The 13,285-nt window shown below is 36.0% G+C and overlaps 1 protein-coding gene across 1 annotated transcript in view; it reads left to right on the top strand.

Annotated features, from left to right (window-relative positions):
* LOC145786819 (intraflagellar transport protein 140 homolog) overlaps positions 1–13,285 on the top strand; it is a 78,721-nt gene that overhangs the window by 32,579 nt on the left and 32,857 nt on the right. Inside the window, exons 13-15 of the mRNA XM_082598559.1 lie at positions 6,428–6,555; positions 6,970–7,087; positions 7,396–7,529. Of these exons, the coding sequence (XP_082454685.1) occupies positions 6,428–6,555; positions 6,970–7,087; positions 7,396–7,529 (380 nt within the window). The remainder of the gene's footprint in view (positions 1–6,427; positions 6,556–6,969; positions 7,088–7,395; positions 7,530–13,285) is intronic.

Here is a 13,285-nt window from a genome sequence, read left to right as displayed (position 1 = left end):
TTGTGTGTCCCTTTGTGTATGCTTCGGTGCTTGGTTTGATTACCATTAATTATTTTTCGAACGTATTTTCTATATTAGTTGCTATTGTTTCAACCAGTGATGCCCTCTTGTTGAATATATTATTGCAGGTTAGAATTCTCGTTGCTATTGTTATGTGTGTCGCTTGCGACGAGGTCCTTGAGGAATAATAACGAATACTAGCAACACAAATATAACGATTTTTTTTTGTGAGACAAATTTTTAAAAGTTTAGTATTGGAAAGCTTCAGGTTAGGGAAACTTTATGCAGTGTTGCCAGTGCCACTTATGCATGATGAGATGCAAGCGGATTGCCCGTGCTTGTAATCAGTTGAGCCGACTCGTCAAATCGTGGAGTCTGGTGTCACTGGTTTGCCGTACTACATTCTATCTTGCATCCAGTGCACTGATCTAGCATTATAGCTGCGGGTAGTTGTATCTCTTATAGCATAGCTGGCACAGGTGGGTGACTTGTCTCCGGGAAGATTGGGAAATTGCTTAAGTGACGCTTAAAGTTGAGAGTGGGTGACTAAGATAATTTGTTCAGTGACCAATGCAATCAACTTGATACAACCTGTTTTCACAAAGATTAGGTTCATATATTCAATTATTCATGCTTTCTAAAAAAAAGTGGAACGAAACAATTTTAAACTGTTAAGCGGTTCTTGATCTCACCAGTTGGTGGCAGCTATGAAGTAGCTTTTTTATGTTTCATGGTTTTGAGAAATCATCATTCATTGCAAAGCATGGAATTATAATATTCATGACTTAGAACAGTGGTTCCCAACTCATGGGTCGCGACCCAAAGTTGGGTTGTCTGATAATTTTTTGGGGTCGCTTGTTTTTCAGGCATATTGTATCTTGGGTGAAAAAAATAACAATAAAAAAAATTTAAAACGTGATGAGATCGATCACAAAACTAAAAAATATAAACACAAGTCATGAAGCGTTTCATGTCGAGACATCGGAAAGCTTTGTAGCATGATTGTAGTGCAAGAAGTTTTAACAATTTTCACTTTTAAGTTATTATTATTATTAAATGTAAACCCAACAAAAATTTCAGTCTCAAACATAAATTAACTTGACAAAGTTACGGGATATATCGACGGACGGTCGAAAACAAAAAAGTCGTAAGTGACGTTTTGAGAAATTCCCTTTTTTACATTTTCAAAGCCTATGCACTTAGGGCTATCTACTACTATTTTACTACTATAATTACAGATATTATTGCTCAAAGCAAAAGCATTAACGAAATTCAAAAAAGAAAATTGTTTTTTTGGCCTTTTACTTCAATGTGTAAAAATGCACTTCCGACTTTTTTGTTTTCGACCGTCGATATATTGTAACGTGCATTATATGTCACGAACGCTATGTCGGACAAACTATGACAAAGTTTTCCACACGTTGGACCACGCATAGTCTGGTGTGGTAAAACGCATCAAAGACAAAGCCCCAAGTGCTGTATGGACTTATTGCTTTCTCCACAGAGTGGCCTTTGCTGCAAAAAAGCTGTCTCAAGAGCTGCACGAAGTGTTGAATGATGTGAAGTGTGCAAATTTCATCAAAACAAGTCCACTAAATCGGCATTTGTTTTCGTCTTTGTTGATTCTGATTATTATCAAGCATTGCTGTTGCACACAGAAGTGCGATAGTTGTCACGAGGTCGTGTCCTGAAGCGAGTTTGTAATTTGCGAGAGGAGATTGCTATCTTTCTGAGGCAACCGAACTGTGTGAGATTGATCGAGAAGTTTTTGCAAGAAGATTTCAAGGCAAAAGTTGCTTACCTTGCCGATATATTTGACTCTGTGAATTTTCTAAATTTATCTATGCAAGGCAACGGTTTTACGGTGATTGATCGCGCCGCAAAAGTTTCTGCTTAACACAAAAAACTCATATTCTGGAAAAGTTATGTCACCAGAGATGAGTACGATATATTTTCTCAGCTAACGCAATATATCTGTGGCAATGAAGTTGATATGATATTAAGCAAACGATAATTAGACACCTGGAACAGTTTGCCAAAAAGTTTGTGCACTGCTATGGAGAAGCTATAACACTTAATAACAAAAATGACTGGATAATTGATCCATTTGTTGGAAAAGATCTGCCTCAACTTTCCATCCATGTTGCAGAACAGTTTATGGACATAACGACAGAAATAGCAAACCGTATTTCTTTTGCGTCCTTCAAATACCCCAAAGATTCTGCAAACATCCACTTTTGGGCTTCCATGTACAAAGTGTATCCCACAATTTCACAATTAGGGATTCAAAAACAGATTCAATTTGTAACAACTTGGCTTTGTAAGATTGGATTTAGCGCCATGTGTGTATTGAAAACTGAACAGCGAAACCGACTGGAAGTTAAAGCCGACATGCGGCTATGCCTAAGCAAAATAATGCCTCGATTTCAAAAACTCATTGGCAGCAAGCCAGCACAGCTATCTCATTAGTGATTTGATAAACATATTATTTTCGGAAAAGTTACTGCTTTTGTAGTGCTGTTTGTTTGCAACATAATCTTGTATGGCTTTTAAAATATTACGACAATTTGCTTGGGTTGCAAGATTTTACCGAACTGATTTTTTTTAAAAATGGGTTGCCTTAAAAACGAGTTGGGAACCACTGACTTAGAATATTTCGGTCAGACTGTTGGCAAAATATCACTTATCGGGTCGCATCTTGTGAGAAAGCCTTGTTTGAAACGGTAACCAAATAATGATGCAGTTTCAGCCTTTTAATGCTAACACGCACCAAAACTGTTGGACCATAGGCTACTAAGTATTACAATACTGTCATGCTTCTCATAGAAATACTTCAAGCGGGAGGCTGATTTTCCAGCAATTAAATACTGGTGTTGAGGCATGACATCAAACATAATATACGTAATTGAATGTCATAGTTGAACAGAGTTATCATCAATCTAAAAGTAATATGTAGTAAAGTACGATACTTATTAGTCGACAGCCCAAAGTCTAATTTGGTACTTTGGTTCAATCTGGCAACACTGAGACAATGCAAAATAACGAAAGCAATATTAGTTCGGTTTCAACCCAATTCAATTTTTCAAACAAAACATATGTCTGCAACTATTTTGTTCAAAAAATATAATATGAGCTGCAAACGTAGGGTACTGCTACAGACGTAGGCCACTGCTACAGACATAGGCCACTGCTACAGACATAGGCCACTGCTACAGATGTAGGCCACTGCGCAAACCATTCTTGCTTCAGTTTTGATAAATTTCTGCCATGCCCTGAAGACATTATTTAAAGTTGCAGAATGACTTTTACATTTTAAACGAACAATATAAAACTTCAATTAAACGAGCCGGTTTCACTATGTTAACAATGAATTCATTGACCTTCAAATGGTAGAATACATATTTTATATCGACTGTCCTTGTACAATAGAAAATATCTGCAAATTTGTAAAGCATAGCAAGAAAACATGCTCACTCAATAACTGCCACTAAGGGCGGAATTCAGAAACCAGACTTAAGGCGGCTTAAAGTGCAACTGCACGATGACTTTGACCGCACTTTTGCAAGCTCTTTAGTTGTGTTCGTCCTAAAGCAGTGGTTTTCAACCTTTTTAGTGGAACGGGACCCAACGAAACATTTTAAAAGCTCGAAGAACCCCTGTTCAATAATAATTTAATTGCCTTATGCAAAAAGATCGTTTGATTAATAAAATTGAATTAAAATACTCATGTTCAGATTTATTTATGTACAATAAAAGTACAAAGTGTAAAAAATTACATTTATTCTCATAAAAATTTCAATGAGAAACTTGAGCCTGGTGTTTCTTGCACAAGTCTTAATATTGGGTCCTGTGTTTGATGGACGCACACGAAGTTCATCTTCCACAGACAGCAATTGTGTTCGAAAAATTGCATATTAAACAATATACATATAATAATAAAATAGACTCTCGGATTTGAATGCAAACTTTCGGAACCTTTAGACTTACTGGCGGAACCCTGGTTGAAAACCACTGTCCTAGAGGAAGGAGGTTTTTTTCGTTGCTTCGATCTTGTTGCACGTGCTTTTTATATGAAGGCAGGTAGTATGGGTCTGCTACTATTCGGCTAGTCCGATTCGGCTAATCCGATTAGTCCCTATTTTAGATCATAAAATATGACTTCATTTTTACTTTAAAATGCAAAGATTGAACCCGAGTAACTTTGTAAATGCAGTTCAAACAGCTGCTGTAGACATTGAAATTTGATAATTTGTCAATAAGGGAGGTCATAAGAGTTTTCACGCTGAGTCTCATGAAGCATTGGAAGCAACATTTTTATTACATTCTGTAGCCTAGCATTAGCGCTTGCTGTTTGATGTTAATTTGCATTGTGACATCATCTTGACACATTATTTTGCAACACACAATCCAACACAAGAGTTTGCGTTGCGTACTACTTGATTCCTCTGTCATGATAAAGTAACAAGTAACGCCGAAATCCAGGTTTATTCTAAACTGCCACTTAGGTTTTAACTTCATCTTTTATGTCAAACCCTATTTGGCAACTGTCTTTTTTTCGTTGACACGTTTTCGCTGAGACTTTATCTCATTAACCTCTGTTGTTAATCATGAAAAATGTTTTGATGTAAAACTCTTATTTTGAACGAACCCAGACAACAAAATTCGTCATTTTTACATTGATTCAACGTCTGCAGACGTTGTTGGATTTGGAACAAGCGTCGTTGGATTTGGAATTTTGTAATAATTGAGGATTCTAATATATTCTAAGTTTGCATACAGACAGTGACTTAGGATACATGTCGATTTTATGTGAGCAAACATTTCAATTTAATAGTTCAAACATTTTGCGCTATATTTCATTTTAATTTATTTTTCGTTGTCGGAATGCAAAAGAAACGATATTGTGGAATAAAATACAATTCAAAACTGTTGCCGAATAAGGAACTAGCCGAATCGGACTAGCCAAATCGGACTAGCCGAATCGGACTGTAGCCGAAACGGGCCATTCCGGGTAGTATAGGCTCTTTGCAATCTCAAGTTTGAAAAAAATAAGCCAGGTCTGTTGACTTATTTATTGAAATTGTCGATTAAGGGACAGACCACAAAGCTTTTCGTTTTCGACACGTACGGGTCGTACGTGTGTCTTCATCAGGGATTACATATCTGCAATATACATCAAATAAAAATTGTAAGGTATCTACTATTGTAGGGTACTGTCACTACTATCTACTATTTCAGGGTATTGTCACCACTATCTACTATTGTAGGATACTGTCACTGCTATCTACCATTGTAGGGTACTGTCACTACTATCTACTATTGTAGGATACTGTCATCACTATCTACTATTGCAGGGTACTGTCACTATTATCTACTTTTGCAGGGTACTGTCACCACTATCTACTATTGTAGGGTACTGTCACCACTATCTACTATTGCAGGGTGCTGTCACCACTATCTACTATTGCAGGATACTGTCACCACTATCTACTATTGCAGGGTACTGTCACCAATATCTACTATTGTAGGGTACTGTCACTACTATCTACTATTGTAGGGTACTGTCACTACTATCTACTATTGTAGGGTACTGTCACTACTATCTACTATTGTAGGATACTGTCACCACTATCTACTATTGCAGGGTACTGTCACCACTATCTACTATTGTAGGGTACTGTCACTACTATCTACTATTGTAGGGTACTGTCACCACTATCTACTATTGCAGGGTACTGTCACCACTATCTACTATTTCAGGGTACTGTCACCACTATCTACTATTGTAGGATACTGTCACTGCTATCTACCATTGTAGGGTACTGTCACCACTATCTACTATTGTAGGATACTGTCACCACTATCTACTACTGCAGGGTACTGTCACTATTATCTACTATTGCAGGGTACTGTCACCACTATCTACTATTGTAGGGTGCTGTCACCACTATCTACTTTTGCAGGGTGCTGTCACCACTATCTACTATTGCAGGATACTGTTACCACTATCTACTATTGCAGGGTACCGTCACCACTATCTACTATTGTAGGGTACTGTCACCACTATCTACTACTGTAGGATACTGTCACCACTATCTACTATTGCAGGATACTGTCACTGCTATCTACTATTGCAGGATACTGTCACCACTATCTACTATTGCAGGGTACTGTCACCACTATCTACTATTGCAGGATGCTGTCACCACTATCTACTATTGCAGGGTACTGTCACCACTATCTACTATTGCAGGGTACTGTCACCACTATCTACTATTGTAGGATACTGTCACTACTATCTACTATTGTAGGATACTGTCACTACTATCTACTATTGCAGGATACTGTCACCACTATCTACTATTGCCAGGTACTGTCACCACTATCTACTATTGTAGGATACTGTCACTACTATCTACTATTGTAGGGTACTGTCAAGCAGCTGCTCCACCTGCAGGAGAATGAAGGTCTGCCACATCTGATATCCACCACCGACAACTATATGGCGATGGCGACCGATGCTGGCTATATCCGCGTGTATGACTTATCGAGGAGGTACGAATGCCTGGTCTGGCTGGGGAACCGCCAACTCTTGTGTCCTTCACAAGGCAGTTCGTCCACTGAGACGAGACAACCCGATAATAATTGCTTTAAATTATGTGAAATGTTGGATTATATCTAATAGTTCGCCTTGGAGTTTTTGTCAGTTTTTGTTCGGTCACGACAGTTTGTTTCATTCATTTTGAAAATAAAACAAAGTAACTTCAGCGGGTTTAACATGATGTATTACATACACACTCATATAACATAATTAAAAATAAACTGAAACGTTTTCGACACGTACTTGTGTCTTCATCAGGAATTACATATCTGCAATAGACATAAAATGAAAATTGTAAATTAAAATACTAACGGTTTTTGAGTAGTTAGATGCAATGCGACTGAAGTAAGCGGCGATGTATTATGCAGGGATGCCAAGCCTCATTGCAACAGCAAGAACTTGCATGAGGTTATACCTGAGCTGGGTACCATCACTTCAGTCACGGTCAATCCCAACGGAAGCAAAGTCGCTGTGCTCTGCAACAAAGTAAGTGGCGATTTCAACAAAAAAAATGGCATTTTCGTAAAGCAAATGTATTTGAAATAACAAACCATGATATTTCTTGCGAAATGTGCAACGTTAGTTAATATGGCTTTCCCAGAAACTGTTCCGTTTTTTATGGCAAGCATACCCCATGGTCCAGCTTACATAGGAAGGGTTTTTCCGTTGCAGTGATTCGTCGAATGTAGTCGCTTATCAGCAATCATCCGCTGTTCTATGGTAGCTGCATGCCCTTTGTTTTTCCGGCCACGCTGAGTTGCACCATTGTGACGTGTTTACTTGTTTCTCCACAGGAAAGTGAAGTTCCCGACACAAAGCTATACGTTTATGACGTCGAGGCTGACAAACTAGAGCACTTCGACTTCTACACCGGTACCAATGACTTGGACGATCTCAGCGACTCTGGACCCAAAACCGACGTGGAACAGTGAGTTAGAACGTGATTATCTTGTGACGAATTATTTGAGAAATACGTTGTTTTTGTTAGAGCCAAGTCATGAATGAAAAGTACAAAAAATAAATTAAGACGTTTTGGCTTCTAAAACTTTAACATTTTAAGTGTGCTGTTGAAAACATTTTAACTAGAACATGTAATTTGTTATGCTTTTTGCCATTTAACTCATTAAAAACGAAGGAAATAGTGCCATGTACAATAAACACTATACCAACAACAAGTCAATTAACTAAAAGACAACTATCTGTAAACCTTGAAGGGCTTAAAACAGCGGTTCGCAAGGACTCCGCAAAGCCTTTTCTTGGAATCCTTGAAAGTTTCCAAATTTACAGCATGATTGATAAATTGCAATATTTTAAAATTGGTTGTGCTTTATTTGTGTATTACAGTGATTCTCAAACTTAGCGTCGCTGTGAACATCCTGGGGTGCTAGTACATCCACACTTACAGCACCACCGAATATGCTTCCCCCGCTTGGTGCCGCAGCGGGCACTCTTGCAAAATTGACAACACCACCAAAATTGACAACCTTCAACACCACCATGAGAATAATCATTAGTTGCCTGTTACTAGAACTAGCACTCACAATTTTGCCATGACTATGATTACAACAAAATATGGATTACAAATGAAAACAAGGAGAAATTCTTTGTAAACCTAAAGATCACACAAACTATTAATTTTCGAAAAAATTGAAGAAAAACGTTAAGTTTACAATATAGACTACGGATTGTTTTACCCTGTCTGCCCACATACAGTAGGCTATTGCTCATCGTATAACTTTCTCAATGTCATCAATCGTCATAAGTGCGTCGCGAGTTCAGCAAATTTTTCCAAGTTGTTGTTGATTGTAAACTATATAATTTGAAACTAAGAACTTTGATAAACTTATCTGCACAGTTTTGTGACGTTAGCTTAAACGGAGCATATTCATCAGACAACCACCTTATCAATGGTTGCACTAAAAAGGATAAAAAAAATTGCAAAAAGGTCTTTGGTCAACAACCAGAATCTTCACACCACAAGACAGCCACATAGTTTCCACCAGAGAGAGAGAGAGAGAAACCTTTTATTTTGTCTGTTGCGAGAAAAGTATACGGTACAAAATATAGACAATGCAAATAAAATAGCACCATAACTAGAATCTACAACAGACAGGAAGCAGCGAAAGACTTTATTAGTCATCGAGTCAGCTGCTTCCCGTGTTTTTAATGTGACAAATGTCAAACATCGGCATTACGTTGAAACCAAGATATGCGTTAAAATAGGATAAGCTTAAGTTCCGTAAAAAATGAAAACATAAAGTTGTTTACTGCTGCGACAGTCAAGTGAATTGCTGTGATTTTATTCAAATATCAAAAAATATCATGCCCTACAAAAGTAGTAAGTTATGAGAAAAAAAACAAACAAAGAACTAAGCATAAACAACAACTTCTAACTGCTAGCATAAAAGACGAAACAGAAACACTAAAAGTAGGCCTAATCATAGTATATAACTTTAAACCTTAACAAAATCAGTCAGTTTATAGGCCGACTTGAATACAGTTAATAAGATGACAGCCGTTAATAAATAGTACTTAGCACTAGTTCGTGAGTAGTAGACCTAGGTCTACGTAGTATCAACAATGTTCAATCCGAAAAATTTGCGATAACACTCGTCAATGTTGTGGCAATAAAAACAGTCACAGACAAAGTTTTTTCATATAATAAATTTTACATTTTTTGTGAAAGTTTTTACACTCGTAGCCCCTACTACTTCAGAAGGTAAATCATTCCATATTTTTGGGCCTAAGAATTTCAAACTGCCTTGGCCTTTTCTTGAGCTGACACTACGTAAGTGAAAGTTATTTTTTTGAGAAGCTCTAGTGCCATGGCAATGTACTTCAGTAATTTCCTTAAAGTAAGGTTCAAAATAGCTTGGCAATAGCATATTTTTAAATTTAAAGACAAATTTAGAAATTTCTAATTGATGCAAGTTAGTGATGGGAAGTATGTCGAGATCTTGGTACAGTAGTGAAAGTTTTGCTCTTCTGTTGCTAAAGGTTATTGTGCGAATGATTCGATTTTGCATTGTCGAAATTTTCTTGAGCAGTTTTTGTGTGCTTGAACCCCAACATAAAATGCCATATTGTATTATTGATCGTGCAAGAGCATAGTACAGTGTTAACATGCTTTGTTTGTTTGTGTAGTTTCTAATTTTATAAAATATTCCAGATATTTTTGCCAATCTCCCAGATAGATCTTCAATGTGATAATTCCAACTCAGTTTGTCATCAAGAAATATGCCAAGATATTTGATGTTGTTTGTTTTTTGAATTTTTGTGTTGTTTAAGACTACATTTAGTTTTGAAGTTGACCCTCCTTTTCGTTCAAGTAACATGTAAAATGTCTTGGAGTAGTTGATACATAATTTGTTTGCATTGAACCAATCAGTGATACGCTGCATCTCAATTTCAGTGTTTTGCTGCAATTGCAAAATAGATGTTGCTGAAGTAAAAAAAACAGTGTCATCAGCAAATAGCTGAGAATCGAAAGTTGTTATAAGAGGCAAATCATTTATGTAAAGCAGAAAAAGCAATGGTCCAAGTATAGATCCTTGAGGAACACCACATGTGATATTTTCATGCTTTGATTTGAAGCCATCAGCAGAAACATATTGTTGGCGGTTGTGTAAGTAAGATTTTATAAGGCCTCCCATTAAACCTCTCAGGCCATAAAACTCCAGCTTTTTTAGAAGTATTTGGTGGTTAACGGTATCAAACGCTTTTGCTAAATCAAGAAATAACAGGTAAACGTAATGATTTTTTTCTTTGAGTTCAATTAGTCTTTCATGAAGATTACTTAATGCTAACGTTGTAGAATGACCTTCCCTAAATCCAAATTGTTGATCATTAATCACGTTGAATTTGTCAAGAAAGCTCATCAAGCGTTTGTAAATAATTTTTTCTAAAAGTTTGCTGATATTTGAAAGCAAGGAAATAGGACGGTAATTAGTTGGATCTGCTTTTGCCTTTTTCTTGAAAATAGGAATAACTTTTGCAATTTTTAGAGTGTCAGGAAATATTCCTTGTTTCAAGCATGCATTAAAAAGTTTAGTTAAATGAGGTGCAATAATACTTTTTGATAACTTTAACATTCGAGAAGAGATGTCATCTGGTCCATCCGATTTTTTAACATCTAGTTTGTTTATTAGGCATTCGACTTCATTTTCATCAGTTTCATATACCGCACATGTTTGTTTTAAAGCAGGCCCCATGAATGAATCAAAGTTTGACTTTTGCTTTAAGTGTGAAGTTAATTTTTCGCCAATATGTGTAAAGTGGTAGTTAAGTTGGTTGCATATTTGTTCTTGTTTTTTGTATGAAATGTTTTCTGCAATAAGTTCATTGGGAAGAGTATTCGTTTTAGCTTTCTTTTTTTGAAGAAGTTCATTGATAGATTTCCATGTTTTTGATGAGTTGTGTCTCGATTCATTGAAGCGTTGTTTGAAGTAGTTTTGTTTTGAGATTTGTTTAATGTGAGTTAATTTGTTTCTATATTTCTTGTAAAAAGATACTTTTTCAGGACAATTTTTTTTGTAGCAAAGTTTGAATAATTTATTTTGGTGTTTGATTGAAACCAGAATTCCTTTTGTGATCCATGGCTTGTTGTACAATCCAGACTTTTTCCTACTGAGTTTTTTTAATGGGAAATGAGAGTTGATTAGTGTTTGCAAAATAAGTATCAATTTATTAGTGCTGTCGTTAATATTTTTATAGCTTGTGGTTAATTTTAGGTTTTCAAGTTGATCTGAAAGTTCACTCAAAAAAGCATCAATTTTATTTTCTTCAATTTTTCTTGTCAAATACGGACGTTTTTTCATTTTGCGTGGTACAGTTTTGATTAATAAAAATGTTGGTAAGTGATCAGATATATCATAAGTCAATACATTAGTTTGTGCACTTTCACTGTTATTAGTATAAATGTGATCAAGTAATGTTGACGAACTTTCGGTAATTCTGGTAGGCACATTAATCAAGTTTGAGCATCCCAAAGCAGTTACAGCTTGCAAATAAGAAGAAATTTTGGATTCTTTATTAGATTTGGCTAAATCAATGTTGAAATCACCCAAAACGAAGAAGTCACAACGTTCTTTTTGAATCATGTGTAAAGTATCACTGAATTTATCCAAGAAAACTTCATAATTTCTGTAAGATGGATGTCTGTATACAACGCCTATAATAATTTTTTTAGAATTGGTATGAGACAGCTCTATCCACATGTTTTCACAGTCTTCGATTATAAATTGTAGATCTTGTCTTTCAGAGTAAATGATTGAGTTATGAAGGTACATTCCAACGCCACCAGCAGTGGTTGGAGAATCAGCTTGTATGAATTTGTATTCAGCAATATGAACTAATGGATTTTCCATTTTTAATTTTGTTTCCGTTATGCACATTATATTAGGTTTAAAATCCAACTGAGTCATTAATTCTTCTAATTTAAATTTGTTTTTTATTAAGCTAACCATGTTGAAGTGAAATATTGAGAATTTTTTTTTTGATCCATGCTTTAGTTTTGTACGTATTTCAGCAACGTCTGCATACTCAGAGGTGGTGACGATGGTTTTCTTTGACGTGTTTTCAGTGGCAAAATTTGCAGGCGTAGTAAATGTGTTCTGGTCATGAGAATATGTTTTGTTACTAGAGAGGGAGTTTTTTGAGTAAGAATTTACGTAGTCAGCAGACATTGCAAGAAAGAAAATGTTTCCAATAGACAAACAAACAACCAATGATATAGGATACAAAAGATAACGGAATGATTGTACAACAAAACAAATAAGTGAATAAACCACCAACACCTGCATTTATATCTTATAATCAATATAACAGAACTGAGAAATTACTTAGGCTATGGGTGACAAAAGAGACAATTTAATGCAAGAACTTGCAATTAATTAAGACTAAATAGAACGTACAGCAAATCAAGTCGAAGTAGCGTGAGAAAAAACTTAGAAACAAAATCACTATTAATACGTCATAATAAACAAGTTTAACAAGGAAGTTAAAACATCAGCCTTCTACCGTACGTACCAAGTTAGTGTTATTTAAGTAGAAATTTACAATAAAAAGTTAGTGGTGAACTACAAACTATTGGCCAACAAAAGAAAATTAAAGAAAAGGCAGAGTTGTAACATACAGTAGGCCGACAATGAAAAAGTCCAGATTTAATCCTTTAGAAAATTGATTTGGTAGGTCATAAACAACCTTTTTCTGAGTCAATGGTTACAGCACCAAACCTGGACAGGGTTTTCTCTTGTTCTGGGTGAGAATGAAGGTTGACAACGGTTAGGTAAAATATGAAGACGTCCGAAAAGATTTCTTGTTACTTTTCTTCAAAGTTCAATTAACTCTGAGCAATCCAACTCAGAAAATGCAACTAACAGAATGGCTGCCAAATTCACTGATAGCTTCTAGCTTGCCTAAATCAAGGTTTCTTTATAGTGACCTCTTTCTACGAGTTCTTTTTCAATTTCGAAAGTTTTGCTACTGAAAGGATCACAATTAAATACCTTTCTTATTTTGTCCGAATTTAGTTATTCTCCAGGTCTTAGTTTTTCTTGAGTCCAATTTATATATTTAGACCTGGAGAGCAAAATCTTTGCTGTTTACTTTATAAAAGCGCGGGAAAAACTGTATTCCCGATTCCTGTTTGATTCCAGAATCTCACCTGTTTGCCAAAAGTCTGAT

The sequence above is a fragment of the Aplidium turbinatum genome, chromosome 17 (genome assembly GCF_918807975.1).
Source record: "Aplidium turbinatum chromosome 17, kaAplTurb1.1, whole genome shotgun sequence".
Classification (NCBI taxonomy): Eukaryota; Metazoa; Chordata; class Ascidiacea; order Aplousobranchia; family Polyclinidae; genus Aplidium; species Aplidium turbinatum.
This window is presented reverse-complemented; position numbering and strand designations above follow the sequence as displayed.